We start from the raw sequence: 26,748 nt of genomic DNA, 5'->3' as shown, positions 1-26,748 counted from the left end.
TTTTTTTTATGTTTAACCAATTTATCTATTCTTCTTTTCTAATATAAAATTCTTTTTATTGTTTTTTTTTTAAATTATAAAATTTTTATAAACATTTTAAAAGAATTAATGAAATTATATTCTGCAACTTTCAATATAAATAGTTCATCTTCTTCAAAGGAAAAATAAAACAAACTATAAATTCGAACTTTAAATATTTTACAATTAATAATTTGTAATGGATAAAGGCAAATTAGCTAAAATGGAAATAGGATTTCATGAAGAGTGTGGCCCTCGTCCACAAATGGAAGACGCTCATTTAATTATTCCTGATTTAAATAAAATGTTTAAAATTAAAGGAGATCAAATGGCATTATTTGCTGTATTTGATGGGCATGGAGGTAAAGAAGCTGCTAAAGTTGCTGAAGAAGTTTTTGCACAAATTCTTGTCAATGAAACAGAATTTAAAGCTGGTAACTATGAAAAAGCATTATACAATGCATTTTTAAAAACTGATCAAGAAGTTCTTAAACGTTCAGAAGCTGAACATTGGACTAATGGATGTACTGCATGCGTTGTTCTTTTAGTTGGAAAACGATTATATACAGCTAATCTTGGAGATGCTGAAGCAGTTCTTGGAATTACTAAACCAAAAGAAAAAGGATGTAAACCAGTTCCATTATCAACAAAACATAATCCAACGGATGACGGAGAAAAAAAACGAATTGAAGAGGCAGGTGGACAAGTTATTTGTGGAAGAATTAATGGTATTCTTGCTATTTCACGATCATTTGGAGATATAGAATTTAAATATCCATATAACAAATCAATGAAAGATTTTGTTTCACCAATTCCTGCTCTTCAAATGACACCAATTGGAAAACATAATCCATTCCTTATTTTAACTTGTGATGGATTGTATGAGAAAATGAATTATGAAGAACTTATTACTCTTACTTATGAATCAATTGAAAAACACAAGAAAAAAGATTTTGATGCTGTAGCTACTGAAATGATTACTGAGTCATTAAAAAGAGGATCAATGGATAATCATACTGCAATTGTCGTCTTCTTTAAATGGAAATAACATTTTCTTAACAGTAAATTATATTTTTTTTTGGCTTCTTTCTTAAATGTTAAATTTTTGTAACTTTTTTGTATTTAATAACAAACTAACTTTATTTTTTCATCTCTTCATTTGTGGAACTTGTTTTAAATGATGAATTATCAGATAATGAATTTGAAATACTTGTTATTGATTGAGTAATCGAATTATCTGCTTTAATGGAATTAGAACTCGTTTGAATTGAGTTATTTAAGTCCATCTGATTGTTTATCTTTTCATATTTTGTACTTGGGCTATTACTTTGAGAGGATAGTCGTTCTGTTTTTTCTTCTATTGCCAATGATGTCCTTGGAGATTTTTTTTGTTGAGTTTTCAATATGGGTAATATTTGTTGGTCTTCATTTGCTGGTCTTCTAGGGGTTGTTAATTGTGAGGACGTCTCTTCAACTTCTGCACCTATAAATGATTGACGTTTCCGAAGTGTTGGAGTATGTCCACTAGAATGAAGATTAACATTTTTGTGATAAAGGGTAGTCAGTGTTCCACTCCTTTGAGTTTTGTTTGAGGCTAATACCATTCCTCCAGAAGTGGATGACGTTTTCATTCTTGAAGGAATTATAGAACGTCTTAATTTATCTTTGTCATTACTTAAATTGAGTTTTGATTGAGTTTTGTTAATATGACTTAAAGTAGACATTCTTTCCAATTTAGCATTGTTAGAAACATCCACTCCTGTAATCATCTTTAATTCCAAAGAAATTTCTCTAAAATCAGGTCGGTCATCTGGTTTTTGGCTCCAACATGCAGTTATTAATTTCTTAACAGGACAGTCATCAGAAATACTTAGTCTCTTATCAGCACAAATAAATTTAAGAATTGACTCAGTATCTGGGAATGAGTCATGAGGATATGGATTCTTTCTTAAATATACTTCTAACATACAAATAGCAAAAGAGAATACGTCAGATTTGAATGTAATTTGATTACTCTGATGAATCTCTGGTGCCATATACATTGGTGTTCCAATGTCTTTAATATTTAATTTATCTGATGAACTAGCATAAACACCAGAAGTACCAAAATCAGTAACTTTAGCACATACAGAATCAGAAACATTTGTTGAGTAAATTAATACATTGTCTGGTTTTAAGTCTCTGTGAATAATATCATTTTGGTGTAGATAAAACATACCATGTGCAATATCGTACATACACCTTAACTTGAAATCTAATGACATTTCATTTTCTGAATTTTTCATAAATGCTCTCAATGATCCATATTCACAAAATTCAGTAACTAAACAAAGTTTATCTGGTGTAATAACACTCCCAATAAAATTAATTATAAACTGACTTCTAATACTTTCCATAATATTTGCTTCTTGAATAAAATGGGGCAACAGTCTATTATAATCAACAATATCTGTTTTCATAATTTTGACTGCAACATCTACTTTTCTCCACTCTGCTTTATAAACAATACCATATGTACCTTCTCCAATTGCTGGATGAATAAGATTTAATTCATCAAGATCTAATTTTGTACTTAAAGATGACTCAAACTTCAATTGTAATGAACAATAATACTTACTCATTTTAGTTTTATTTTTCTTTGTATTACTTAGAGCTTTGGAACCTCTTGAATTTAGACTATTTGTTTTGTCTTGATAAAGAGAATCTGCTTTCTTTCTTGATGATGAGGTTGATCTATCATCATGGGATGATGACTCTTTAGAAATTCCAGAATGTTCTTGTTGATTCATATCCATTAAAACAGCATGTAATTTACCATATCTAAATGTAATAAAAATATTATCATCAACTTTAGTAGTGCATTTAGCACAAACTAATACATTAATCTTTACACTTTGACCTGGTCTAAGTGATTGTGTAACTGGTTGGAATCTAACTGAATACTTGTATGTATCAACACCATGACAAGTAAAGTGAAGAGTTTTAGGTGCTTTGTTTGTTAATAAGAAAGAAGTCTCTACCATTTTGCCAACATCAATATAATTATCTTCATTTTCATCTAATTTAATAGACTTTTCGCTTAATTCAAATAGTGCATTTGGTATAGTAAGATCAATCTTCTTAGCATCACTTGGATCAAACGGAATAATACTTGTTTCAAAAAATGGTAACAACCTATCAACTGTCTCACGTTCTGCTGAAATAACTTTATCTAATTTTCTTTCAGAAATCCATGAGAAGAACAATACCAATAAATATAAAACAATATCAGTAACAACAAAACATCCTATAGCTAATCCAATATACATCCATTTTGATAATCTTTTACAATGAGTTGATGTTCCTCGTTTATACCATTTATTTTGACATTCACATTCAAAACATCCATCTCCTCCATCACATTCTTCTGTTTCATCAATTATCCCATTACCACACCTATCATCTAAACATGATAGTCGTGGAATAGAATAAGGTAAATAATGAGGAGAACATAAACAATCTTTACATCCATTTCCTCCATCACATTCTTCTCCTTTATCAATTTGACCATTTCCACATGAAAGAGGAATACAAATCCCGTCCTGAGCTTTAAACCCAACATCACAAGTACAAGTAACATTATTACAACCTTTACTATCTTTAAACGAAACATCACACTCTTCATTTTCGTCTAATATATTATTCCCACATGTTTCACATGAAACTCCATTACAAAGACATCCTCCATATGTTAAACTACAAAATCCTTTACATTGACTACATACTATTTTGATATTAAAATTAATAAATAAATTATCATCATGGAATGTAAAAAAGAAAAAATATCGTTTCTCGGGATTTAATTTTAAAATGATAGTATTGCCTTTCTTTGTTGTTGATACCATAGACTCACATTTTGCATTATCTGAAATACATGAACTCTCTACTATTGGAACAGAAATAACATGTAAAACCATTGGTGTTCCTGATATAAGAATTGAATGATCTGCTCCATCTAGACTAAACCAATTCCCATTTCTGGTCTCTGCAATACATGGACTTTTTGTTAATGAACCAGTTGCTGCTTTAGTTGTTAATGAAAGACCATTCGTGTTAATAATATCATTCCACTGAATAACATATGGAAACGCTACACATGGATGAACTATTTCTTTTACAATAAGAGTAAAAGTGTCAAGTGGTGAACCATAATATCCATGAACTAATAAGTAATAATCTTTGTTAGCTTCAGCGTAGAATGAAAGACGAGAAGATGATACATAATCTATAACATCATCATTTCTATGAATACATAACCCTTCACTGTCTTGAAGAATTAATGCAGTATCATTACCAATCCAAATTTTTTGTTTAGAAAGAAGATTAAGTTCATTCCAAGAATAATCATTGTCAGTTGATATTGAATAATATCCATTTATTGTTGATGTAAATTTAACCCATACGCCTGGAAATGATTTTGCAGATGGATCCAAATATGTTGTACAAGTAGAAAATGTTGGTTCAACGTCATCTGGATTAATAATATATTGACTTGTTTTTAATTCATAAATAAATAGGTGTTTTTGAAGAAATGTTTCTGGAGTATATATAATATCAGGATCTTTTGAACATTTAAGAAACCCTCGTGGAGAATAACCTTCAATACAACCAGTACAATCTTCTCTATATCCTTTTGTTATATCACATAATGAACAATCATCAGGAAATCTACATCCAGAAATACATCCTTGTATCTCACAAACTGGTAAACATATATTAGTGCAATTTTCAATACAACCTTCTTCTGCTGGTGGTGCATAGTAATTAAGTTCACACCTACAATTAGCAGTACAATGTTCTACAGAATCACACTCTTCTTCAAAACGATGTCTTTTTCCATTCCCACAAACACCTTTTTGATCAATTTCATCAAAATTAACAGTTATTTGTGCATTAGTAAGAGAGTAGATAAAGAGTAAGAGTGTTACTATTAATATCATATAATAATTTATCTTTCTAAAGAGTTTTAAAATTTTTTTCGTTTTCTATCAATTACAAATAGAAACAACACGTCAAAACATCGAATAAAAAATCTCGTTTGAAAAATAATATATAAAAATTATATTTTTTTAGTAGAATAAATCTTTTCTATTCTTTTTTTGTATTTATCAAATGGATAGGAAAAATAAATAGAAAAGAAAAGGTACTTTTATTTTTGTGATAAAAATTAACTTCTTAAAAATAGCAAAGGTAGAAAATAAATAACTACTAATGTTCATTTCCCTTTATTTTTAATCAACTGGCAAATATCAGGAGTATATATTATTCTATTCAATTAATTACCTTTTATTTTATTTTTAATTTAATTAACAAACATTATATTAGAACAGAAAAATGGATCATTTATATCATAATCTACATTTGTGATAATTGGTTCTGTTAAAGTATTATTACATTGATAATTTACTTGTAAATGATATATCTCACAATCTGGAATTGAATCTTTTAAGGTATAGTGTAAAATCATCTGAGTATTATTATAACTAATCACTTCACTAAAAAGGTCATTTAATTCAGTTTCTTTTCTTCCAACCATTAACACACTACTTGTTGGGTGATTTTCTATTGGTCCACATAAATTAACATAAATAGAAGTAGTGATATTATTAACTTTATACAATTTATATGACAACATTCCTCTTTTTTCACCATGTATTGATTTCATACAATAATAGCCATTAACACAATTAAACAATAAACATATTGGCAATAACCACATCACAGTTGAATAATTTTTTCAGTGATTAATAAAAAAAAAGGAAAACTTTTAATATTCGTCTCAACTCAATTAATGACTTTCTTTCTTAAGTTATCAACAATGATTTTAAATTTTATTAATCTAATAATCAATCTGATTAGTAATTATTAATATGTTGATGCACAATTTACATGCAATACATACCCTTGCATCAAGCATCGTTGTAATGCATGATAATGCCCTTACACTATCAACTTCTTTTTCAAATACCTCTTTTAATTCTTCAAAATTAAATATTTCACTATTACAATATCTTGGATTTTTATAAATATTACTTATAAATTTCATTACTGTTTGGGGATGTTCTGACAAATAATTTATATCTGGAAATACGTCTGCAAGTAACAATGATTCTCCTGTTTCCATTCCATCATCTAATAGTGCATGAACAGAAAGCATAAGTACTGCTCTTCTTTCTTCATCTGAATGATTGTTCCACCAAATTAAAGCAGTTTTCATTTCTTCTTTAATAGCCTCTTTTAACATTTCATGTAATCTTATCCCTTCATTACTCCATTCTTCTGTAATCTTTTTCATTTCACTTTTTTTCAATAATTCACAAAGTTCTTTAACACTTCTTTTATTCTCTTTAATCTCTTGCATTTCTTGTAAAATTTTTTCATTTTCAGTGTTACTTTTATCTATTTCCATTTCTTCCTCTTTAGCTTCAATTTTTTCTTGAGATTCTTGTTTGTTACAACATTCTTGTTGTTTTATTTGGTGAATATATTGTTGAACATCTTCATAACTGTTAATTTCATTCATTTTTGTTAAATTTTTAATTATTAGAACCTTTTCTTTTTAATTTTTTTTTTTAAATTTATTGAAATAATAACAAAATGGATGGAAAAATTATCAATTTAATCAACTTCAGCTTGTACCATTTCCATTTGTTGAGTATCTAAATTATCTAATTGCTTTTGAAGTTCGTTATCTGTAATAAATCTAAATGGAGTATCTTTTCCAACAATTGCTACACTACAATTTAAAACAGAAAGTTTATCATTAGTAGTTGTTAATGATTCTCTTAAAGCTAAAATGGCTTGTTTGATTAGTTGTTCTTCATCTAATTCTTTAAATAATTCAAAATGTTTTTCAAGATATGTTCTGCATGACTGTGATCGTGCTCCAATAGCTTGTGCCTTATAACTATAATAAAGTCCACTTGGTGATGTTTCAAATAATCGAGGTTTAGTATCGTATCCGATAACTAATAACCCAACTCCATATGGTCTTAATCCATACTTTTGAGTATTAACTTGTGCATTATCAGAAACTTGTTTAACAAGTTTTTCTACTGGATGTGGTGTTCCATATACATACGAATAATCAATACACTCACTTCTCATTTGACTTGTAATCACTCGTGCATCAGCACAAAATCCACTAATTGCAACTCCAATATGGTCATCAATTTCAAATATTTTCTTTTGGTATGCACCTAATTCATCAGTTTGTCTATTAAATGTTGCAACAACAGCATGTGTTTTTGATTTGACGCCAACAACAGCTGATCCTTGTTTAACAGCTTCTGTTGCATATTCAATTTGGAATAACCTTCCTTGAGGACTCCATGTAATATTATCAGAATCATATTGATTGCGGAACATCTTAATTTATCAATTTAAGTTCATTTTTTCTTTTTTTATTTTCTTTCTTCTTTTGAAGTTTTTAAATTTACTTTTTTTTATTTAAATTATGGCATATATAACACAAATATAGTGAATTATTCAAAATGGGAATTATAAATTGGAAGAACTTCTCTAGGAATATCTGGTGCATCTTGCTCAAACCAACGTAAAAAAGCATTAAAAATATTATTTCTTGTATATATGGTTAGTATGTAATTATGGTAAAGTTTGAATAAGAGGAATGCAACAATACATCCAATATAAATATCAACAAAATAATGAAGGTGCGTCACACAAAATAATAAAATCCCACCAATACAAATAATCCACCCAAAAGCCTTTGTAACTGTAAAACGTAATGGATATCCTGTTGGAGAGTTAATTGGCCAAGAACTTAAACAATCTAATTTAAATATTGGAGCAGAATCTGAATATTGATACCACATACAAGCACAAAGTACAATATTTGCGGTATGTCCACTAAACATACAATCGTATGAAGTTTTATGAATTCCAAACATAATTAAAAATCCTTCAATAAAAGGATTATATTTAACATTACTTGTACTTAAAGAAGGGTCTGGCATAATTGTAAAATTTTTGAGAATGATCTAATAAGGAATATTGTTCCTTGTAAGAAGAAGTATCTTCTTATAACACATGATCGATATGGTGTTAATAAAAATCGAATATTAGTAAAAATAACAAAAATTCCAATATAAATATCACAAACCCATGATTGTTTAAAATATGGTAATACTTTAAAAAAGAAATCAGGTAATACAAGGTGTCTTGGTATTTCAGGGTGCATCATTAACCATTGAGTATATCTTTCTTGTGCAAGAACTTGAAATACTGAGTTCCAATATCCACACAACCCCATCCAAAATACTCCAAAAAATATAGGTAAATATCTTTTCCATGTTGTTGGTGATTTTAATGTATCAATAATATCTTTAATTGTATCTATAATACTATATACTCCTCTTGGCTCATATATACAATGAGGATATTGTAATTGAAGATAATTCATATAAACTCTTTTTATTTGACTTTTAAGTTCTTCTTCTTTTTTTTTTCACTTACAACATATCTTTTCATTGCTTTAATATCACTCATTAAACTAAAAAAAAATCTGTTAAGTCTTCCATTCTTTTAATCTTTGTGATTCAAAAACAATCACTAATTCCAAGTTAAAATTATTACTTCTTCGTTTTAATAGAAAAATCTTATGAATAATGAAAATAAAAACCAAAAATAATAAAAACAAACTTAATAAAAAGAAAACTTATTATATCGGTTAATGAAAATATTAAGAAGTATTGTTGTATCGGTAAGAAGTTGTATTGAAGGATCACGAGTTTTGTTTTGTTATAACTCAGAAAATGAACCATTTAATAAATTTACTTTAGCTGGAAATTTAGAACAATCAGCATTAGACCCTAGAAATGTCAAATATTATCATGAGGCTGAAGCCTCTATAGTTGATTTCGGATCATTATTAGTTCCAAGAAGAATGAAAGAAGGTCCATTTATTTTTTCTGTTGATAGACATACATTAGTTGGATATTTAAAAGAGTTTCCAGAAGATGATGATGAGAAGTTTGTATTATTTTTTTTTATAAAAAATATACAAAAATTTATTTTGTAGTGAATTTACTTTAATAAATGTCGTTTTCTTTCTTCAAAAAGACTTTTATGTTCCAGCAGTTATTGATGGATTTGTTACAGCATCAAGAACAATATCAAATAGTTTAATTTTTGAAGAAACAAGAAATAGATATGTATCTAAAGAAGTAAGAAAAATATTTAATGTTCGTGAAAAGTTCTGTAGAGAGAATTCTAAAAGAGAAACACCATTGACATATAAGGATTTAATATCAGAAATCATTTTAAAGTCTAATCTTGCTGCATCAATACAAGACATATTCATTAATTTAAAAACTAAAGGTGTTGCTCATTCAAAAATAAATAGTAAATATCTCTTACCTATTTCATTAAACGATTATGAAAATATTTTCTCAGAACAACTTCAACCATATCATGCTTTATTTTTATTTAAAAATCCAGAAGAATGGATTAATAATTTGGTTGAAAGCGATGAACTCATTTTACTCACTGAACAATTTACACATATTCGTAGTAAAGAATTTATTAATCAAGTTAAAACAATTCTTCAAACAGCAACACCAATGAATAGTTTCCAATATCTCTCTATGATAACGAGTATACCACTTGAAACTGTGTATCATATTGCACGTTATTTAGTATATTGGGGAAAAGCTAAAATTATTGAAGCAATTCAATTAGATGATATTTATGTAATGTCCAAAATACGTTCTCCATTATTAAATGCAAAAGGATCATCATATACTTCATCTAAAATGAATTACCAAACAGTAGAAATAAGACCATCTGTATTATTTACTAAATATGAAGAAGAATGTCCATGGAAAGATATAGGTAAATTATTATCTTATTTTGAAGAAAAGAAATCATTAGACAATATAATTGAAAATATTCCTGAAGGTGAATACGACGCATTTACAGACTCTGTTGCATGGCTTATTTCATTTGGAATTTTAAATCGCATTAAAACTTATATTCTGTGTATAGCACCTTCTTTTATTGAAGAAATAAAAAACAAATTACAACCAACATTAATAGAACAAAATCTTATTAAAATTTCTAAATATTTGACAGGACGTGTTGATTTAAAAGAAATGGGGATTAAGGCGAATGTATCAAGGGAAGATATAGAACAAATAATGACCACATATCCAAATCAACTTATTTATTTATGTTATGAATAAAAAGAAAAACAATTAAATTGATTTATCATTATTTATTTATTTTTCTTTGTTATTTGTCTTTACATTAAGTTCTCATAAAAGTTTATCATTCGGTACTCTAAGCAACAATAATAATTAATGAAAAACAAAACCAATTAAATTCAATCAGTTTTAACTTCTGCTTCTTTTTTGGCCTTTGCAGCAGCACGAGCAGCTTTTAAACCTCTTGAAGCACTTTCCTTTTTGGCTTGAGCAGCAACTTCCATTTCTTCTTTACTCTTTTTATAAGAATCAAAGAATGGTTGTTTTTCTTCTTTACTCATAGCCCTCCAAACTTCACCAAGTTTAGCATTAATCTTTTCTCCATCTTTAAGAGTAGCAGCTATCTCTTCTCTTTTTGCTTGAGTAAAAAGAATATAAGCACTTAATGGCTTTTTAGCTTTTTTAGTTGTCTTTGGCTTCTTAACAACTCTTCTTGGTTTTTTAGTGTTTGTTTTTTTCTTACTCATTTTCTTTTCTACTTTGTCTTTGGTTTCAGTGATTTCTTTTTTAGTTTCTTTCTTAGTGCCAGGCATGTTGGGATAACAACAGTTTAATAATAAGAGTTCATTAGAGATGTCTTTTTATATCATTTCTCTTCCTCTTCTTCTCAACTATTTTTGATAGTTTCTAATTCTATTCTTTTTATTATTAGTTCGTTTTTCTCTTTTCTTTCTCTGAAATCATGTCAAAGGGTTGCTCCAATCCTTCGCTCCTAATGAAAAACCCTAAACACTAAGCCTATTCTCTTTTCCATAGAACCACAGTTTCTAGTACCTTAGACATTCTCAACCAGTGCTCTTGTTGATTTTTATATATTCACTTTTTATAAGTTCTTATTATCTTCTTTTATTTCAGATTCTTCTTATTGATTTTATTAAATAATTTATTCAATATATTTTATATTTCAAGTCTATTATTTTCTAATATTACACTTGGTTGTTTTACTGTTCATTACTAATATTTTATGATGTTTTAAAAATGTGCTTAGAGTTATCAAATAAAAATTATTAAATTTTATTACTCCCTTTTTTTATTAAACTTCTTCCTTTTTTTCTGTTTTCTATTAATTTGTTTTACATAACAAATAAAAATAAATATAAACGTCACCTTACTTAAATTAACCACTTTTATTAAGCACCTTTAGTTCTGGAAACACCAACAGTTCTTCCTCTTCTTCCAGTGGTCTTAGTGTGTTGACCTCTAACTCTCAATCCCCAATAATGTCTAAGACCTCTGTGAGCTCTCATTTTCTTAAGAGCTTCAATATCTTCTCTAAGTCTTGTTTCAACAGCATTAGCAATAAGTTGAGAGTCTTTACCATCTTTATTATCTTTTTGTCTGTTCAAGAACCAAACTGGGATTTTATAGTTAAGTGGGTTGTTGAGAATATCAACAATCTTTTCAATTTCAGCAGGAGTCATAAGACCAGCTCTTTTGTTGACATCAATACCAGCTCTTTTACAAACAAGGTAAGCATATCTTCTTCCACATCCCTTAATTCCAGTGAGGGCATATGGAACTTTTCTACGACCATCAAGATTGGTATTGCAAACACGAAGCATGTGTTGGAATTCTGATTCTGAAGTAACGGTGGCCTAAATAATTAATCTTATATTCTTTTTAATTGAATGTACAACTGTTAATAAAAAGTAAATTCATTTAAAAGTACACTTATTTTACATAGACCTATTTTAAAAAATTAAGATAATGTGATAATCTCAACAAACCATGGCGACTTACACAATTTAGTTCTTCTCTTACCCTAAATTTCTTCTTCTTAGTGAATTAGTTCTTTTTCTATATTATAATTTACTACCCTTCTTCTTTATTCTTATTCTTGAATTTTCGTTATTAAAAACATTTTATACTGAGTTTGAAATCAAAGAGAACTAAGAACTTAGAAGAAGTGATAGAACCCTAAATGAGTGAAAGAATATATGAAATATTCCCTGAGAAAAAGAAAAGACATAGAGGTGTTCAAAAACATTGGGTTGAAGAAGGGAGTATTGGATTGTCAATGATTAAAGGATTAGGATTTGAAGGGGATCTTAAACCAACAAATGGAATCGATATTGAATTTGAAGAAAACCGTTGTGGAATTGGATTAGCTAAACCTGAACCAAAGAAATTAGAATTTAATGGATTACAAGCAGTACTAAATAAAGTAAAAACAGCATCTCCTGGAATTATTGCTGAACTTAAAAAAGACCAAGAATCAAATTCACAACCTTCTGATGATTCTTCGTCTCAAGAAAAGAAAAAACATCACAAACACCATAAGCATCATGAAAAAAAGAGTAAAGAATATCAAGAAACTAAACCTAAAGTTAATGATGAAGATCAACCAAAAATGTTTATGCCACGAAGATTTACAACAAGAAGACAGAAAGAAAAAATTATTATTAGATCTAAAGAAGATTTAGCTGGTGTTTTATAATCACATTTATCTGATTGATTGTTTTTTGTTCTTTTTCTTTTTGTCTTTTGTAGTGAATTAACTTATAGCAATTTTAATATAACAAGTCACTTATTGGTTTTCTGTTTCTAATAAGAATGATGAGTATTTTGGTGGTTGAACTTCAGCAGTTGTCCAACCACTTGCCGTCAAAACAATCGTTCCACCTCTGTTTGTTCTTGGGCTTTTTCTACTACGACCACTATTTTTTAGTGTTGAGTCATATCCAACAATCTCTTCTTGACTTGAACGATTCTATACGTTAATGCATTATTTAAAAATAAATTATTTAATTAAATAAACAAACTGATGAAGGTGTTTGTGGGGTAGAATCTGAAGTAGAAGGTGCTGATAAAATATCTAGTTGTTTAATATTTGTTATTTTTCTTTTTCTTGAAGCACCTAAGAAACTAGTTGGACGTTCAGAAGTAGGTAAAATGGGAGAGTTGCTCATACTTCTTGAAGAAGAATAATTTAACCAGCTCTTTGTCTTACTTTTTTCTTTTTTAGTTTCTAATAAGAATGTTTCAAAATTAACTACATTTGTTTCACCTTTATGATCTTTTTCATCATAATGATACTGTTTTATATCAGGACTTAATAATTTGTAAATATCATTTTCATTACAACTTTGTTCTGGTTGTTTTATTTTACAAATAACAGTCTTATATTTTTTATTGACTAGTGCTTGTTTTGTTGTATCATTTAATTCTCCTATCAATTGATTCATAGCAGGATAATCAGGCATTTTAATTTTGATTGAATAAACTTTTGGTATGAATTGAATTGGATGTAGTTGTGATATTGGAAGATGTAGGTGAGGGACATTTGTTAAGAGTATTTTTACTGTGATTTGATCTAATGGTGAAATAGAATCACCTTTCCTTAAAAGTATTGGGACAAATGGAATCAATTTATCAAATTTAGATGGATTATAACTGAGATACAAATGAAGTAAATACAATACTGATGATAACATACTTGATGAAGTTTCAATTAATTGAAGTTTTTCATTAATAAATCCACATTGTTTCATTTCAGGGAATTTAGATACACGAGAGAAATCATCGTATAATGACTCTGGAATAAGTGGTTCTGGTAAAGATGCTAAAAAACAACGTAATAAACTAACACGTTGTTGCAGTGATAAAGAATTAAAACTATAATTAGAGTGACCATCAATAGTATGAGCTAAATTTGCAATAGAAAAGTCAATAAAATCAAATGTTGTTGGATTAAAAAAGTTTGGGTCAAGGGTAATTGATGAGATAAGTTTATCAATAAGATAAGGTATTTTTCTATTTTCTCGTGTTAGAGTAATATTTAATGAAATTCCCATAATACATTTTGAATATTGACATGTTAATACATCAACTCTTTCTACGATATCAAATATTAATTTTTGATCTCCAATTAGGAAAAGAGATTCAGTTAATTCATTACTAAAAGTGTTATTATTTATAGTCAATATTAATACTACTCCACGAGTTCCTGGATAAATTTTTGTTCTTGTAAATTGAATTGGAAATATGCGAATAAGATTATCTGATTTGTATACATACATTACCATTCCCGCAATAACTACTAATACTGGTATTCCTACTTCTTTTAATGCACCATCAATTCCCCTTTCTACAATAATAGGAGATACTATACTTAATGTAGCTGTATAATAATTTTTTTCTTCGTCAAAAAGAACAACGTCAGCACTATATCCAAAACTACAAGATTTTAATAATGTTAATGGGTAAGATATAATATAATCGTTAATCTCAAAGTTATTTTGAGATAAAGATACATTAACATCTAAAAATAGATGATCTTCTATTCCTTGTTTCATATGGAATAATATAAAGGGATTCTTATCAATTGAAATAGCAAGGAATGCATTCATCTGATACATTAATGGACGAGAAGAGTCAAGTAATATTTTAGTTTTTAACCATCCATCTTCTGTATAAATAAATATAGTTACTTCTACAGGTTTAAGATAAATTGTGTAATAATTGGCAGGGATTAAAAGACTTAATGAAGTGTTTCCAGAAAATCCAATGAATGAGTTTTGAAGTACTGCAACAAAAGATACAAAAGGAAATATTGTTGGAAGAAGACAAGATAAAAAAGTATTAACATCCATAGAAGGGTCTTGGTTATATGGTTTTGGAGTCATCTGTAATGGAGATAGAAAGAAAAATTTACCATCTTTAATAGGAAAGATGCAATGTTTAACTGATGGTTCTATTAATTTAGATAGTAAATATTGTTTTTTATCAATTTGAGATTCAAGCATTGTGGGAATACTTTCTAATAACTTTTCTAATGCCTCTTGCATTGGAACAGACTCAACAAGATCATAATAAGGTATTTGTTGCAAATGATAGATTTTTTGAGCAACGCTCATTAACATATTACATTTAAGATAGTTAATAACTCCATTTCCAAAAGTAGATACATTTCCATCATTAATAAATGTAACATCAGATAAAAAGTATCCAAGATAAGGTAGTGCATGAATAACGTTTTCATCTTGTGTTGTACAATTTCTAAGTGTTTGCCAATTATTTTCAGGAGATGATACTTTTTTTAATCGAACAATGAATTGTTGATACTTTTCATTAATTCTATTAAACGTGCGTTTTAAACGATATATAGCACTTTTATTAAATGTAAATGAGATACAACATAATAAATCATAATTATGTAATTCTTCTGCTTCCTATTGATAAATGATTATTATATTATTCTTTTTTTTTAAACAATAAGATAACAAACAATTCCTATTTGACATACAAACTCAAGTATTTGAATTCTATGTTTTAAGTTTTTTGCAGATAGTATAAAATTAACAAAAAGTTCTACTACCCTATTAGAGAATTGAGTAATAGCTAATATAGACTTACATTGACTTTCTTTATCTTGTTCATTCCATGATAATAATTCATTAACTTTTACTTTAGAAAATAATGAATACCCCTTTAAAGTTAATTGTCTTGCAACCTCTTTTGGAGACATCATTTCAAGTGGAGTATCAATATCATAATATAATGAAGGTGGAATAAATACATGTTTTTTTATTGTATCATCTCTTGAATACTCTTTTTCCATTCCAACTAATCTTCTAGATAATGTAATATCTAGAGTATTGCTTTGGTTATTCATTCCATATTTCTTTAGTCGTTGAATAAAAACCTTAATATCTTCTAAAAATTTATTATCAAATAAACATGATTCAATCCAATATTTTAATGAACCAACAACTCGTGATCTAACAATCTGACATTCTACATTATCTCCAAGACAAGAAACTTCAAAACAATCTGTAATACATTTTAATAATTCACAATTATTAGAATATAAATCATTTGTCCATATTAAAGTTTGCATAACCTCATTATTTTTATGAATAGCTCCAATGTTTACTATTCCACGAATTTTTCCTTTAATAATTTTTCCATTTTCAATTATAACATCACTAATATCAAACATTTTATGTATTCTTTTATCATTTACATAAATTGGATATCTTCTCATCTCATTTAATTCATTTTCTGTATAAAATAAGTCTAATCCAATAACTTCATTTGTTGAATTTAAATTATCACTGAACCTAGAAGGTTCAAATCCTCTAGACTTTTGTCCGTCATTGTTCTTAAAATGAGACGCATAAAATGTAAGCCTTTGTGATAATTTTCTCATATCATCTTTATCATCTTCGTCTTGGATAATATTAGAAGAAGAATTATTTAAAGAAAATGAAGTAGTTTCATTATAAAAACTTTCATCTCTTTCACCAAACAAATCAATTTTTTCCCAAAGTTCAGTAATATCTCTTTTAGTTATAACTTCTTTTCCTTCTGCTATCATTTTGCATAACTCAACTTCTCGTGTTAAATTGATTTGAAATCGTTGTGATAATAAAATCATACTTGACTTCTTTTCTTTTTCTTGTACATACTTTTTTAAAGAAAATGGAAGTGAGCAAGTAACTTTTAGATTTGTTGAAGACAATTTAAAAGGGTGTAGTAAATTAGTTATCATATCCTATGTTATTTTTTAAGTTTTATAGTCTTAATGTTTTTAACTCCTTTGTTTTTCTTTTTTTTTGTAAAAAGTTATTAAATTTATTATTTATTTATTAAATAAAAAGAATTGATATGTGAATAAGCAGAATAAGAATCAATTCAATAATACAACTTAAATCAAATGTATTTTAATTTGTTAAATAAAATGAAATGTATGACTCAATGAAACAATAATAAACCCTTCCATTTTTATCACCTAAAAAGAGTATTTTATCATCATAAAAACATGAACAAAAAGATAGATCTATTCCATTGTCTTTATTTTTAAATTTTAATTGATAAAGTGCTTTTGTTTGTGAACAAATAACATATGCCCCACCTCTTTCTTGAATAGTAATACAACCAAATGGTGTTAATGCAAAGTCAACAAATTTTGGTGGTAATTGAATTATATCTACACCACATGGATATATTATTAATAATTTATTTATTGTACAACATCCAATAACTTTTTGATATGTTTTAATTGTTTTAATATCTGAACTTTTAACTGGAACTTCAGTAAAACATTTTCCATAACAAATTGTTGTTTTATCATTTAACGTAATAACTTTAATTACTGTTTCATCTTCTAATGGAATTTCAAGAACAGAACTTTCATTATGAGGAAAAATTTCTTTATTTTTACTTGGAATTAAAGATTCAATATATCCTTGTTTTAATGAAAATAATGAATTTTGTTTTTGTGGAAATATATACAGTGCTCCATTTTTCATTTCATAAAGTACTGGTGGTGAAAACATAGTTTCTTTTTGAAAGCACTGTAAAGGTACCATTGTTGCTGAAAATATTACTTCATTAATTTCTGAACTTGCAGAACAAACAAATAATCTTGGATTTGATGAAGCAAGTTCTCCTTTCATCCAAATAATAGGACCAATACCAAGTCCAAAACACTTTAAATCTTTTATATCAACAATCCTTTCAAGAGTATCATAATTATATTCAAAATTTCTTAATTCACCAATAGGTGATGAAAAATATTTTGGTAATGGTTGTGTTGCTAACTGTTTTGGTAATGGTTGTGTTGCCATAGGGTTTTGTGTGTATTGAAAAGTAGGAAGAGGAGTAGGAAGAGGGCTTGTTGATGAAACTTCTTGATTAATTTTTTTATTTACAACTGACTTAAAAGGGTCAACAATTTTTGAATTTGTTTGATTCATTTTTGGTGGTAGTTTTGGAGTGTAATCTGTAAATGATCCATTTTCATTTAGTTGTTTTCTTATTTGGTTTTGTGCCAAATTTAATGTGATTCCAATTCTAGTTTTTAAAATTTCCGAGGGGTCTTCTTGTTGTTTTGTTTTTAGTCTTTGATTTTCTATTTTATGTTGGGTTTCTCCAAAACTAAATGCTTCATTAATATGATTTCTTAAATTAATCGAAGCAGAATTTTCTTGTTGAGGTTTTGTTTGTGTTTGAGTAATTGATGGTTGAATATGAGAATTATGATTTTGGTTTTGATAATGAGTGTTTTGTGAATCTCTTGTACTAAGAGATGTACTATTAAAAAGAAAATGATTTAATAACTTTGGTGAACGTTGTTGAGAAACTAAATCAATAGAAGAAGTTGCTTTTCTTTTAAGAGTTAATTCTTTAGTTTCAGTATTAAGTTGATATAATTCAAAATAAGGAGAATTATACTTTTCTGGGTTGGAATTACAAATATAGAATTTGCCACTACTTTTAATCATAAATCCATCATTAGTAATATGTATTAATTCAATGTTTGGAAATAAATAACCATATTCAATAATTAACTTTAACTCTCCTGATTGTTTTGTTTGGTCAATGCTAAACAATGCAGCCATGTTAGTAGTTATTACAAAAAAAACTAATTGTTTAGTTACAAAGTTCCAACTAACAAATTCAATATTATTACATTCTTCTTCTATTGGATTAAAAATGAATGATGTGTGTAATGTTTCTATATTTATTAGTCCTATGTTAAATTGATCAGAAACAATAACACTTTGATTGTAAATCGAAACATTTCTAAAAAATTGAATATTACACTCGTTTGTAGTAAACTTCTTAATAACACCACTTTCTTTAAACAAAATCATTTCTTTCTGATTATAAGCGATAACTATTTCTCCATAACTTTTTACTGCAACAGGTAATTCTGAAGTGAATTCAAGTTGTAAAGAACTAGTTTGAGGTTCAAGAGAATTCTTTTTTACTGATAAATCTGATGATAATACGTTGAAAAAAGTAACTTTATTCTCTTTAGAAATACAAACAATTCCTTTTTCTCCCCAACACCCAACTGTTTTTATATTGACTTGTTGTTTAAAAGAAGGAAACAAAACTGTTGATTTTTTATTATTATCCAATTCATTTGTTCTATATACTCTAATTTTTCCATTATCAAATAATATAAAAAGAATATTTTCACTATGTCCAATAGATATTGGACGTGCACTTGACTTGATTGTATTAACTATTTTTCCTTTGACAATATCAATAATATCTAAAACCATTTGATCAATTCGTGTTGTTGGTTCTTTTTCTGCTAATTAAATAAGTCATTTATCGTTATAATTTAATAAAATATATACATACATTCACATACCTACTATAATACTTTTATTTTTAAATAATGCTAACCTCTTGTATGGAATATTTAGAACATTAAAATAAATTGGTGGGGTTTGTGTTTCTTCCATTAAAATTCTTAAGAAATTGATTATTTTCAGTTTAAAATTTAAACTTTTCCCTAATTTAAAAGATTAATATTTTACTATCTTTTAGTTATTTTTTTTTATTAGTCCTATTCTTTTTTTATGTCTTCTACTTCCATTCTTTCAATAAACATAATCGTCATATTAATGTTTCTTGAACTTCCAAAATCTGTTAATTTACAATTAATTCCAATATTATCATCAATTGATACAACAAGAAAATTATCTGGTTTAATATCTCGATGTAGTATTCCATTTGAATGAAGATATGAAATTCCTTTTGCTCCATCTATCATGAATTTAATTCTTATTTTATTTGGTATTTCGGTGTTTGTTCTTTTATTAATTAAATCTTGTATTGATCCATATTTTGCATATTCTGTTATCATACATATTTTATTATGAATAAATACTCCATAAAATTGAATAATATATTCACTTCGAAATTTATCTAACATCATTACTTCTTTCTCAAATTCTTTCATTTTATCTTCATTTTATCAAATTCTTTCATTTTCTTAATTGCTACTTGATTTCATAGTAATATAATAAAAAAATAAAAAACTAAAAAAGAAGAAATAAAACAAAAAATTGTTATTGAAACAATGAAAATAGCAATTGTCATTTTTGTTTTTTGTTTAGTGCACCAAGTAGTTAGTTATTCATTATGTTCTGGAAAGATATATTATCGCCCAAACTGTATTAAGAATGATATAGAGTATATTTCTGAAGACATTGAAAAATGTGGTTCAATAAGAACTGGATTAGAAAGTATTGGAATTACCACTGACTCAACAAAATATATTGATATTTGTGGTTCATCAAATGTTAAATACTGTGTTTATGTTGACAAAGAAAGTCAGGTATTCTTTACAACGGCAAGTGGTTTACGACCAAATGCTACTTGTTCATTAATAAATAAGAAATTTATAACAAATCTTTGTGAATGTCCTAAAGAATTAAATACAAGGTGTATTAATACACAGAAATTTAAAGTTGCAGATTGTATATCAAATGGAATAAGACAAAGAAATAAAACAATAATAATGATTGTGTTAATAATTATTTTCATATTATGTTAAGATTATTATAAACAAGAATGAATTAAAAAATGTTTTTCTTTCTAATTAAAAAAAGTCTCTTAATAATGAAAAAACTTTAATTATTCACTTTTAATTATTCTTTTGTAGCTGGTGATCCAGTGGTAACTTCTTTTGGTTTTGTTTCTACAGTTTCTTGACGTGGTTTTTTATAAACTGGAAAATATGAAAGATACATCCAACCTGTGAGAGCAATAATATGTGGAATGAAATAAGTGTGCAAGTAAACAGTAAATGTAGCACTAAAACTTAAAAGAACGAATGATACAAAACAATACATTTGAGCAAAAGGAGTATATAAATAATTAAATGTATGATAAAGATAAATTGGAATTGATTTTTCTCCATATTTATTTCTTAACAAAGGAAGAACTTGAGTATATAACATATATTGGAATTTTTGTTGTAAAGTCATAGTACCAAATGAGATATAATATCCTGGATATAATCCATGCCAAAATGCACTAACCATATTAGTTAAAATTGATTTATATGGTGCAAGAGTTTTGTTTTGATTTAATCTTTCATAGACATAATACCTTAACCACCTTTCTGTTTGAATATTCCAATTGCTAACAATTTGTCTAATAGAATCAGCAGTTTCCATTTTCCAAATATCTACATTTTTAAATCCTTCCCATGTTGTTTCTCCATCCTTCATTCCACTATAACCAAATCCCATAAGAATACTTAACAATTCTCCAAATTCCCAAACAAAATAATATCTTAATTTAATAAATTCAACATACAAATAAATCATAAATATTTTAAACCAACAAGTAGATTCTTCTTTATGACCTAAAATATAATACTCACATAATTCAAATATTGAATATTTAACTGAAATTAAATAAAATACAATAATTACAATAAGTCTTAATGTAACTTTTCCAACTGCTTTCATATTAATTGGTGGAAGTTTATTATTAAATTCTTTAAACATTGACATATCAATAAATGATACAAAGTCTGTATATTCCATAGATGGTCCTGAGAAAAATGCAGGGAAGAAGAATGTATAACCAAAGAATTGAAGTATACTTGGATAGTTGTAAATTTTATGTTTTTCAGTATGTTCAGAACATTTATATTCTTTGTCATATGCATTACAAACTGAAAAAGCAAATGTTGTAAATTTAATTGTTAATACCATTTGAACAGAAGAAAAATCAAGGTCATATCCAAGATAATTATCTATCATTCTTTTAATATGAATTGTTAATAAATAACCTAATGATATTCCAAAACAAAGATATGCACCTTTTCTTGTTGGCATGTACTTCATAATTATATAAACTGGAATCATAGTTATTAATACACAATAAGTCATAGTTGAATATACAAAAAATGATATAAAAATACCAATTATACCATAAATGAAATATTTCATATCTGTACTCATTGAAATATATCTGCAAATAATAGAAATAGGGACTTCTAATATAAATGCAAATAAGAATCTAAACATATCTTCTGGAAATCCAATTAATTGAGCACTAGTTGTAACAAATGAGTCCAACATTCTTTTAAATTTATAAGATCTAGAATCTGAGATCTATTACCTATAATGTTTTTTTATATTCTTTTTTAAAAATACTTTTTCTTTCATCACCTAACATTAGTTTATTAAAATCTAAGAATTCTTTCAAAAAAAAATTATCTACCCATTTTTTGATATACTTTTATTTTTATAATAAAAAATATTATTAATTTTATCATAATCCTCATGATTAGTTCATTTGAAAAGAATAAAATGGAATCGTTGATTCTTACTAAATTAACTCATTCTTAAGCAATTAGTAAAAGAAGTAAACATAAACTTAGAAATGTTAATGATGTTCCATTGTAAAATAAAGAATAACAATCTTTTCGTTCTTCTTTATTCTGTTTTATTTTAAACATTTTGGTGTAATTTCTTATTGGGTCATGAATTTCATAATAATTAGTACCAATTGGAATTGTAATAATCACGTCCTCATTCATAATATGAACATTATCAAATACACTGGTAACATTTGAATTACAATCCTCTGTCAAATATACTGTTTTACTATATAATGATAACCTATTCATTGTTGGTTGATGTGGAAGACCATATCTGTTATGATCACCACATGAAACGATAGAGGCAGTTGGTTTCATTTCTTCTAAGAATGATTTGCTTGAAGAGTGATAGTCACCATGATGGTTAACTCGATACACATCAACTGAACCAACAATTTTTTCGATTTTTTCTTCTGCATTACTAATTTCATTTCCCCAAGCAAAGTCTTGTGAACCATCTAAATCTCCTCCAGTAAAATAAACAAATTCTCCAAATTGAATTCTTAATGAAATAGAGTAATCATTTTCACTTGGTGCATCTTTTGTATCGTGCCAATCACTAGCTACTAAATTTCCATCTTGTTTCTTTACAGTGAAAGCATCAGCCATCACAATTTGAATACTAGCATTATTATCAGGAGGATGGATCTGTGACGTAGAACAAATATCAGCTAATTCTCTAATACTACTAATATAATTTTGGTTTTGTAGGGTGTGTGCATAACAAATCCAATCAACATTGTATTGTTCATATTCTCCTACATATTTCCAGTTAATAGTATCTTTATTACATTTTGAAATATCATTTCCATCATATGTACCGATATTTCTGCCAACATATTTCTTAATTTTAAATCCACTTTTCTCAATAAAATACCACAATCCCGTTTGGTTGGCTGGATATCCAAAATGGTCTAAGTGAATGTGAGTTAATACTAAAACATCAATTGTCTTACTTGGAACAAGTTCTGTTAATCGTTTAGTAATGTATTTAGCATTAGTTGGTTCAAAATCATCTCTATTTTCACCTAAATCAATTAAAACAGTATACCCACTTGGGAATATTAACAACTGAGAATCAGCTTGTCCAACATGAAAGATATTAATTGTTAAGTTTTGAGCAAAACAACCTAATATACATAATAAAAGAGTAATAATAAATATCATAGAAGTTAATTAATACAAAAAGAAAAAAAGTTCATTTAATCTCTTTTTTTTTTTCTTAATATCAATAACAAAAATTCCTCAAAAAATAGTATTTAATTCAATTTAAATGCTAAGACATAAATCACAACAAGAATTCCTATTCCTCCAATAACTAAAACTAATAAATGGCTCATTCCTGTTGTTCCAAATAATTTTTTTAACTTCTGTCTAACAGAATTTAAAAATTCCATTAAATCATCCATTTGATTTTGCTATTGATAAGTTGGTAATCGGTTTGTGTTACACTCCTATTTAAAATACTACAAACCATTTCATCAATTTGTTTTCCATCACTTTCAACTTTGTTTTTTAAATAATTTGCTGATGTTTTTAATTGAGCAATTGAGTCAGTTAATCCAGCAAGTCTTTCTTCGTTTTCTGCATTGATAACTTGTTCACCAAAATCTATTTCTTCATCACGACCATCTCTTCGTGACATGGTAATATCTCTTTAACTGATTTTTAAGTTATTGTTTTTGAGTTTCATCATTCTTTTTTATCTTAAAAGAACCAAAAATGAAGATTAATTTTCATCAATAAAATTTATCCCATACGTTCCTGATTTACATAATATTTGTTGTTCTACTGGAACTTCTGAAACACTTTTTTGTGTAATAGTTGGCAGTCCTAATGTGCTTGTAGAAAAATGAACATTTAAAATCAAACCATCCAAATGGTATATCTGATTTATGTGGTTGAGTTTCATTACTATATTTCAACGTGATTTGTAAAGACCCTTCTTCTGTATTATAAGCCTTGGTCATTCATTATTTTATGAATAAAGTTTAAAAACAAACGTTTTTTATTATTAATATTTTTTTTATAAAGATATAAGAAAAGAGTAGATCCAATTGTTGTATAATTTGGTGGGTTTGTTTCAATTGATTTGATTTGTTGAGGAAGATGAAAACAAAATGAGTGTAGATACGTTTGACCAATTAATGAATAAGTTATATAAATTGTAAGAGAATGTTTGTCAATAACTGTATGCCCTCTTAATAATAATGGGTATGTTTTTACATCTCCTTGATAAGAAAGAATAGGAATAGTACCGTATGGGTTTTGCCATAATAATACACCAGTGTCTTTAGTTCCTTCTAATTGTTGGTTAATTGTTTGTTGGTTTGATTGAAAATCTATAGAGTCAATAGCAAATTGAATTGATTTTACTCCGACTGAATAGACTGTACTTTTTAATCCCCCTCGAATCGTTGAACTTTCTATTTCTCCATTTGATTTAAACGTAACATTTATTTCTTCTTGTTGAATCAGAAAAATTTTTTCTGGTTCAAACATTGTTTTGTCAATTGGAAGAGTATTATATTTATCCAAACATTCATACGATGGTTCAGTACGTTCAAATATTGTTTTTGATAATCCATTAACAATATGATCATTATTCCATTCTCGTTGTTTTAATCCGAAAGTAATTCCTTCTTGATATTCTTTTCTATGAAATGGATGTTGCACTTCAAGCAATTCAGGAATCATCTCAACTCTTTGAGGTGGTTGAACACTTCTTAGAATATCAAAATAGTTAACTGAGTGAAGAATCCCATCACCAATACAATCTCTAACAATTGATTCTAATAAATTAACGTTCTTTATAATGCTTAATTCACTAATAGGGAAAACTTCTTCTATTGCTTGAATGGTATAATGTAATATCATTGAATCAATTCCAATTTTTTCATCAGTAATGATAATACACCAACATCCTCCAACAAACATAAAATATGCAGTATCTCCTTTCCATCTCATAGGTGATATAACTTTTTCTTTAGCAAGGATTGCCTCAGCAATAATAAATTCTAATAACTGTTTTCTTTCACTTCCTTTAGCTATAAAAAGTTAATAATTAGAAGTTAATTAATTGATTGGACAAAAAGAAACTTTGTAAATGGTACAATCTACACCCCTTGGAATTAAAAACTGAAAACGATAACAACATGATTAATGTCCCTACTAATAAAAAAGAGATGGAAAGTTATATTAAAAGAAAAATTGAAGAAATGAAAAAATCTTCTAAAAAGATAAGAAGAAAAGTAAAAAAAAAATTTATTGAAACTTAAAATAAATAAAAATTATGAATCATCCATATTTTGCATCATTTATTAAAGGTCAAAAAGAAGAAGAATGGAGCTATATTCCTTCTTTTCTTAAAACTAAACCACCAAAACCAAAAGATCAAATTGATGTACAAGCTGTTATATTTGATGAATATCCTAAAGACGATAATGAATTGTTTGTTTTTTGATGTTTTAAAAAAGTTAATAAAATCCAGAAATAAAATTTAAATAAATAGGAGAAAATGTTGTATTATATGTGAAAGTCATGGTATTAGAGTATGGGATTGTGATGATATAACAAAAAATGAAGAGGTATTTTCATATCCAGTAGAAGAAAATGTTATTCCTTTGTTTTCACGTTTTAGACATATCTCACCGCCGATGCTTTTTTTTGTAACAAGTAATAATCAATTAGTTAGTGTAACTTTTAGACCAGAAGGACCAATTGCATCATCATTTTTTTCATATAACTATTGTGACTTTGAATTAGTTGAAGATATATTGTTTGCATTTACATTAGATGGGCAATTACATATTTATAACACAACTCAAAATCCACCATCATTGATTCTTCAAATCTCAACCACAAAATATTTAAAAAATACACATCCAATCGCTGTAAGCAGTGCTTATTTTGCATATCCTACTTATGACATTCCACCTTCATACATTGAACCACCACAAAGCGCCGCAGCTATAACCACGGAAACAATAACAAGTTCAATTAATTGGATTACTGATGGAGTAAAAAATATTTATGGAGCGCCAACTCAAACACAAGAAATTAATGATGATGACCATAAAAAAGAATTTGTAGTTGTTGCAGATCATAGAAATATTACTTCAAAAAAACAAATAAAAAGGATATGCCATTTTTGTGCTACAGCTTCACGATTAAGAACAATGAAATTTGATCCAAAAGGTGAATTACTTGTTACTTGTGATGATAAAGGATATTTAGCAAATGTATTTAGAGTACATCCAAATGGTTATCTTGATCATTTATTTGTATTAAAACGAGGTACAACAACTGCAATTATTACAGATATTT

The 26,748-nt window shown here is 27.2% G+C and overlaps 20 protein-coding genes across 20 annotated transcripts in view, besides 21 other annotated features; 5 read left to right on the top strand and 15 right to left on the bottom strand.

Annotated features, from left to right (window-relative positions):
- Nucleotides 1-39: 39 nt before the first annotated feature.
- Nucleotides 40-121: a sequence feature (AT_rich).
- Nucleotides 122-217: 96 nt separating this feature from the next.
- On the top strand, nt 218-1,066 carry EDI_249390 (protein phosphatase 2C, putative; the record flags this gene model as incomplete). Its single annotated transcript, XM_001734866.1, has 1 exon — nt 218-1,066. The coding sequence occupies one exon, from the start codon at nt 218-220 to the stop codon at nt 1,064-1,066; it is 849 nt and encodes a 282-aa protein (XP_001734918.1).
- A 91-nt stretch (nt 1,067-1,157) lies between these two features.
- On the bottom strand, nt 1,158-4,997 carry EDI_249380 (serine-threonine protein kinase, putative; the record flags this gene model as incomplete). Its single annotated transcript, XM_001734865.1, has 1 exon — nt 1,158-4,997. One exon carries the CDS (start codon nt 4,995-4,997, stop codon nt 1,158-1,160), a length of 3,840 nt encoding a protein of 1,279 aa, XP_001734917.1.
- Nucleotides 3,790-3,814: a sequence feature (AT_rich).
- Nucleotides 4,998-5,098: 101 nt separating the features above from the next.
- Nucleotides 5,099-5,129: a sequence feature (AT_rich).
- Nucleotides 5,130-5,272: 143 nt separating this feature from the next.
- On the bottom strand, nt 5,273-5,776 carry EDI_249370 (uncharacterized protein; the record flags this gene model as incomplete). The annotated part of the gene is made up of 2 exons (XM_001734864.1): nt 5,273-5,324; nt 5,373-5,776. The coding sequence occupies 2 exons, from the start codon at nt 5,774-5,776 to the stop codon at nt 5,273-5,275; spliced, it is 456 nt and encodes a 151-aa protein (XP_001734916.1).
- Nucleotides 5,342-5,367: a sequence feature (AT_rich).
- A 120-nt stretch (nt 5,777-5,896) lies between the features above and the next one.
- On the bottom strand, nt 5,897-6,580 carry EDI_249360 (uncharacterized protein; the record flags this gene model as incomplete). Its single annotated transcript, XM_001734863.1, has 1 exon — nt 5,897-6,580. The coding sequence occupies one exon, from the start codon at nt 6,578-6,580 to the stop codon at nt 5,897-5,899; it is 684 nt and encodes a 227-aa protein (XP_001734915.1).
- Nucleotides 6,581-6,613: 33 nt separating this feature from the next.
- Nucleotides 6,614-6,650: a sequence feature (AT_rich).
- A 25-nt stretch (nt 6,651-6,675) lies between these two features.
- EDI_249350 (proteasome subunit alpha type-1, putative) lies at nt 6,676-7,425 on the bottom strand (the record flags this gene model as incomplete). Its single annotated transcript, XM_001734862.1, has 1 exon — nt 6,676-7,425. The coding sequence occupies one exon, from the start codon at nt 7,423-7,425 to the stop codon at nt 6,676-6,678; it is 750 nt and encodes a 249-aa protein (XP_001734914.1).
- Nucleotides 7,426-7,448: 23 nt separating this feature from the next.
- Nucleotides 7,449-7,508: a microsatellite.
- A 33-nt stretch (nt 7,509-7,541) lies between these two features.
- Nucleotides 7,542-7,934, bottom strand: EDI_249340 (uncharacterized protein; the record flags this gene model as incomplete). Its single annotated transcript, XM_001734861.1, has 1 exon — nt 7,542-7,934. One exon carries the CDS (start codon nt 7,932-7,934, stop codon nt 7,542-7,544), a length of 393 nt encoding a protein of 130 aa, XP_001734913.1.
- Nucleotides 7,935-8,014: 80 nt separating this feature from the next.
- EDI_249330 (uncharacterized protein) lies at nt 8,015-8,479 on the bottom strand (the record flags this gene model as incomplete). Its single annotated transcript, XM_001734860.1, has 1 exon — nt 8,015-8,479. The coding sequence occupies one exon, from the start codon at nt 8,477-8,479 to the stop codon at nt 8,015-8,017; it is 465 nt and encodes a 154-aa protein (XP_001734912.1).
- A 201-nt stretch (nt 8,480-8,680) lies between these two features.
- Nucleotides 8,681-8,733: a microsatellite.
- Nucleotides 8,734-8,749: 16 nt separating this feature from the next.
- EDI_249320 (uncharacterized protein) lies at nt 8,750-10,259 on the top strand (the record flags this gene model as incomplete). The annotated part of the gene is made up of 2 exons (XM_001734859.1): nt 8,750-9,048; nt 9,098-10,259. The coding sequence occupies 2 exons, from the start codon at nt 8,750-8,752 to the stop codon at nt 10,257-10,259; spliced, it is 1,461 nt and encodes a 486-aa protein (XP_001734911.1).
- Nucleotides 9,054-9,093: a sequence feature (AT_rich).
- Nucleotides 10,237-10,303: a sequence feature (AT_rich).
- A 96-nt stretch (nt 10,304-10,399) lies between these two features.
- Nucleotides 10,400-10,813, bottom strand: EDI_249310 (uncharacterized protein; the record flags this gene model as incomplete). Its single annotated transcript, XM_001734858.1, has 1 exon — nt 10,400-10,813. The coding sequence occupies one exon, from the start codon at nt 10,811-10,813 to the stop codon at nt 10,400-10,402; it is 414 nt and encodes a 137-aa protein (XP_001734910.1).
- A 335-nt stretch (nt 10,814-11,148) lies between these two features.
- Nucleotides 11,149-11,185: a sequence feature (AT_rich).
- A 90-nt stretch (nt 11,186-11,275) lies between these two features.
- Nucleotides 11,276-11,300: a sequence feature (AT_rich).
- A 110-nt stretch (nt 11,301-11,410) lies between these two features.
- EDI_249300 (40S ribosomal protein S18, putative) lies at nt 11,411-12,010 on the bottom strand (the record flags this gene model as incomplete). Its single annotated transcript, XM_001734857.1, has 2 exons — nt 11,411-11,875; nt 12,008-12,010. The coding sequence occupies 2 exons, from the start codon at nt 12,008-12,010 to the stop codon at nt 11,411-11,413; spliced, it is 468 nt and encodes a 155-aa protein (XP_001734909.1).
- A 191-nt stretch (nt 12,011-12,201) lies between these two features.
- On the top strand, nt 12,202-12,717 carry EDI_249290 (uncharacterized protein; the record flags this gene model as incomplete). Its single annotated transcript, XM_001734856.1, has 1 exon — nt 12,202-12,717. The coding sequence occupies one exon, from the start codon at nt 12,202-12,204 to the stop codon at nt 12,715-12,717; it is 516 nt and encodes a 171-aa protein (XP_001734908.1).
- Nucleotides 12,718-12,807: 90 nt separating this feature from the next.
- On the bottom strand, nt 12,808-16,773 carry EDI_249280 (guanine nucleotide exchange factor, putative; the record flags this gene model as incomplete). The annotated part of the gene is made up of 3 exons (XM_001734855.1): nt 12,808-12,990; nt 13,043-15,451; nt 15,508-16,773. The coding sequence occupies 3 exons, from the start codon at nt 16,771-16,773 to the stop codon at nt 12,808-12,810; spliced, it is 3,858 nt and encodes a 1,285-aa protein (XP_001734907.1).
- Nucleotides 13,005-13,037: a sequence feature (AT_rich).
- A 57-nt stretch (nt 16,774-16,830) lies between the features above and the next one.
- Nucleotides 16,831-16,881: a sequence feature (AT_rich).
- A 64-nt stretch (nt 16,882-16,945) lies between these two features.
- EDI_249270 (uncharacterized protein) lies at nt 16,946-19,297 on the bottom strand (the record flags this gene model as incomplete). Its single annotated transcript, XM_001734854.1, has 1 exon — nt 16,946-19,297. The coding sequence occupies one exon, from the start codon at nt 19,295-19,297 to the stop codon at nt 16,946-16,948; it is 2,352 nt and encodes a 783-aa protein (XP_001734906.1).
- Nucleotides 17,225-17,249: a sequence feature (AT_rich).
- Nucleotides 19,298-19,352: 55 nt separating the features above from the next.
- Nucleotides 19,353-19,374: a sequence feature (AT_rich).
- Nucleotides 19,375-19,534: 160 nt separating this feature from the next.
- Nucleotides 19,535-19,584: a sequence feature (AT_rich).
- A 3-nt stretch (nt 19,585-19,587) lies between these two features.
- EDI_249260 (protein serine/threonine kinase, putative) lies at nt 19,588-19,983 on the bottom strand (the record flags this gene model as incomplete). Its single annotated transcript, XM_001734853.1, has 1 exon — nt 19,588-19,983. One exon carries the CDS (start codon nt 19,981-19,983, stop codon nt 19,588-19,590), a length of 396 nt encoding a protein of 131 aa, XP_001734905.1.
- A 62-nt stretch (nt 19,984-20,045) lies between these two features.
- Nucleotides 20,046-20,089: a microsatellite.
- Nucleotides 20,090-20,103: 14 nt separating this feature from the next.
- EDI_249250 (uncharacterized protein) lies at nt 20,104-20,580 on the top strand (the record flags this gene model as incomplete). Its single annotated transcript, XM_001734852.1, has 1 exon — nt 20,104-20,580. The coding sequence occupies one exon, from the start codon at nt 20,104-20,106 to the stop codon at nt 20,578-20,580; it is 477 nt and encodes a 158-aa protein (XP_001734904.1).
- Nucleotides 20,581-20,674: 94 nt separating this feature from the next.
- EDI_249240 (membrane-bound O-acyltransferase domain-containing protein, putative) lies at nt 20,675-22,207 on the bottom strand (the record flags this gene model as incomplete). Its single annotated transcript, XM_001734851.1, has 2 exons — nt 20,675-22,153; nt 22,196-22,207. 2 exons carry the CDS (start codon nt 22,205-22,207, stop codon nt 20,675-20,677), a joined length of 1,491 nt encoding a protein of 496 aa, XP_001734903.1.
- Nucleotides 21,314-21,370: a sequence feature (AT_rich).
- Nucleotides 22,208-22,278: 71 nt separating the features above from the next.
- Nucleotides 22,279-22,314: a sequence feature (AT_rich).
- A 72-nt stretch (nt 22,315-22,386) lies between these two features.
- EDI_249230 (uncharacterized protein) lies at nt 22,387-23,589 on the bottom strand (the record flags this gene model as incomplete). Its single annotated transcript, XM_001734850.1, has 1 exon — nt 22,387-23,589. The coding sequence occupies one exon, from the start codon at nt 23,587-23,589 to the stop codon at nt 22,387-22,389; it is 1,203 nt and encodes a 400-aa protein (XP_001734902.1).
- A 92-nt stretch (nt 23,590-23,681) lies between these two features.
- On the bottom strand, nt 23,682-24,067 carry EDI_249220 (uncharacterized protein; the record flags this gene model as incomplete). Its single annotated transcript, XM_001734849.1, has 2 exons — nt 23,682-23,840; nt 23,897-24,067. The coding sequence occupies 2 exons, from the start codon at nt 24,065-24,067 to the stop codon at nt 23,682-23,684; spliced, it is 330 nt and encodes a 109-aa protein (XP_001734901.1).
- A 124-nt stretch (nt 24,068-24,191) lies between these two features.
- On the bottom strand, nt 24,192-25,579 carry EDI_249210 (uncharacterized protein; the record flags this gene model as incomplete). Its single annotated transcript, XM_001734848.1, has 3 exons — nt 24,192-24,370; nt 24,426-25,469; nt 25,522-25,579. 3 exons carry the CDS (start codon nt 25,577-25,579, stop codon nt 24,192-24,194), a joined length of 1,281 nt encoding a protein of 426 aa, XP_001734900.1.
- Nucleotides 24,427-24,455: a sequence feature (AT_rich).
- Nucleotides 25,580-25,674: 95 nt separating the features above from the next.
- Nucleotides 25,675-25,716: a sequence feature (AT_rich).
- Nucleotides 25,715-26,748, top strand: part of EDI_249100 (uncharacterized protein) — a gene marked incomplete at both ends in the record, with an annotated part of 1,542 nt that continues 508 nt past the window's right edge. Inside the window, 2 exons of the mRNA XM_001734847.1 lie at nt 25,715-25,872; nt 25,934-26,718. Coding sequence (XP_001734899.1) covers nt 25,715-25,872; nt 25,934-26,718 — 943 coding nt within the window. The remainder of the gene's footprint in view (nt 25,873-25,933; nt 26,719-26,748) is intronic.

This window comes from Entamoeba dispar, genomic scaffold, assembly GCF_000209125.1.
Source record: "Entamoeba dispar SAW760 scf_1105229458687 genomic scaffold, whole genome shotgun sequence".
NCBI classification, from domain to species: domain Eukaryota; phylum Evosea; order Mastigamoebida; family Endamoebidae; genus Entamoeba; species Entamoeba dispar.
The sequence above is the reverse complement of the archived record's forward strand: the minus strand, read 5'-3'. Positions and strand labels throughout refer to the sequence as shown.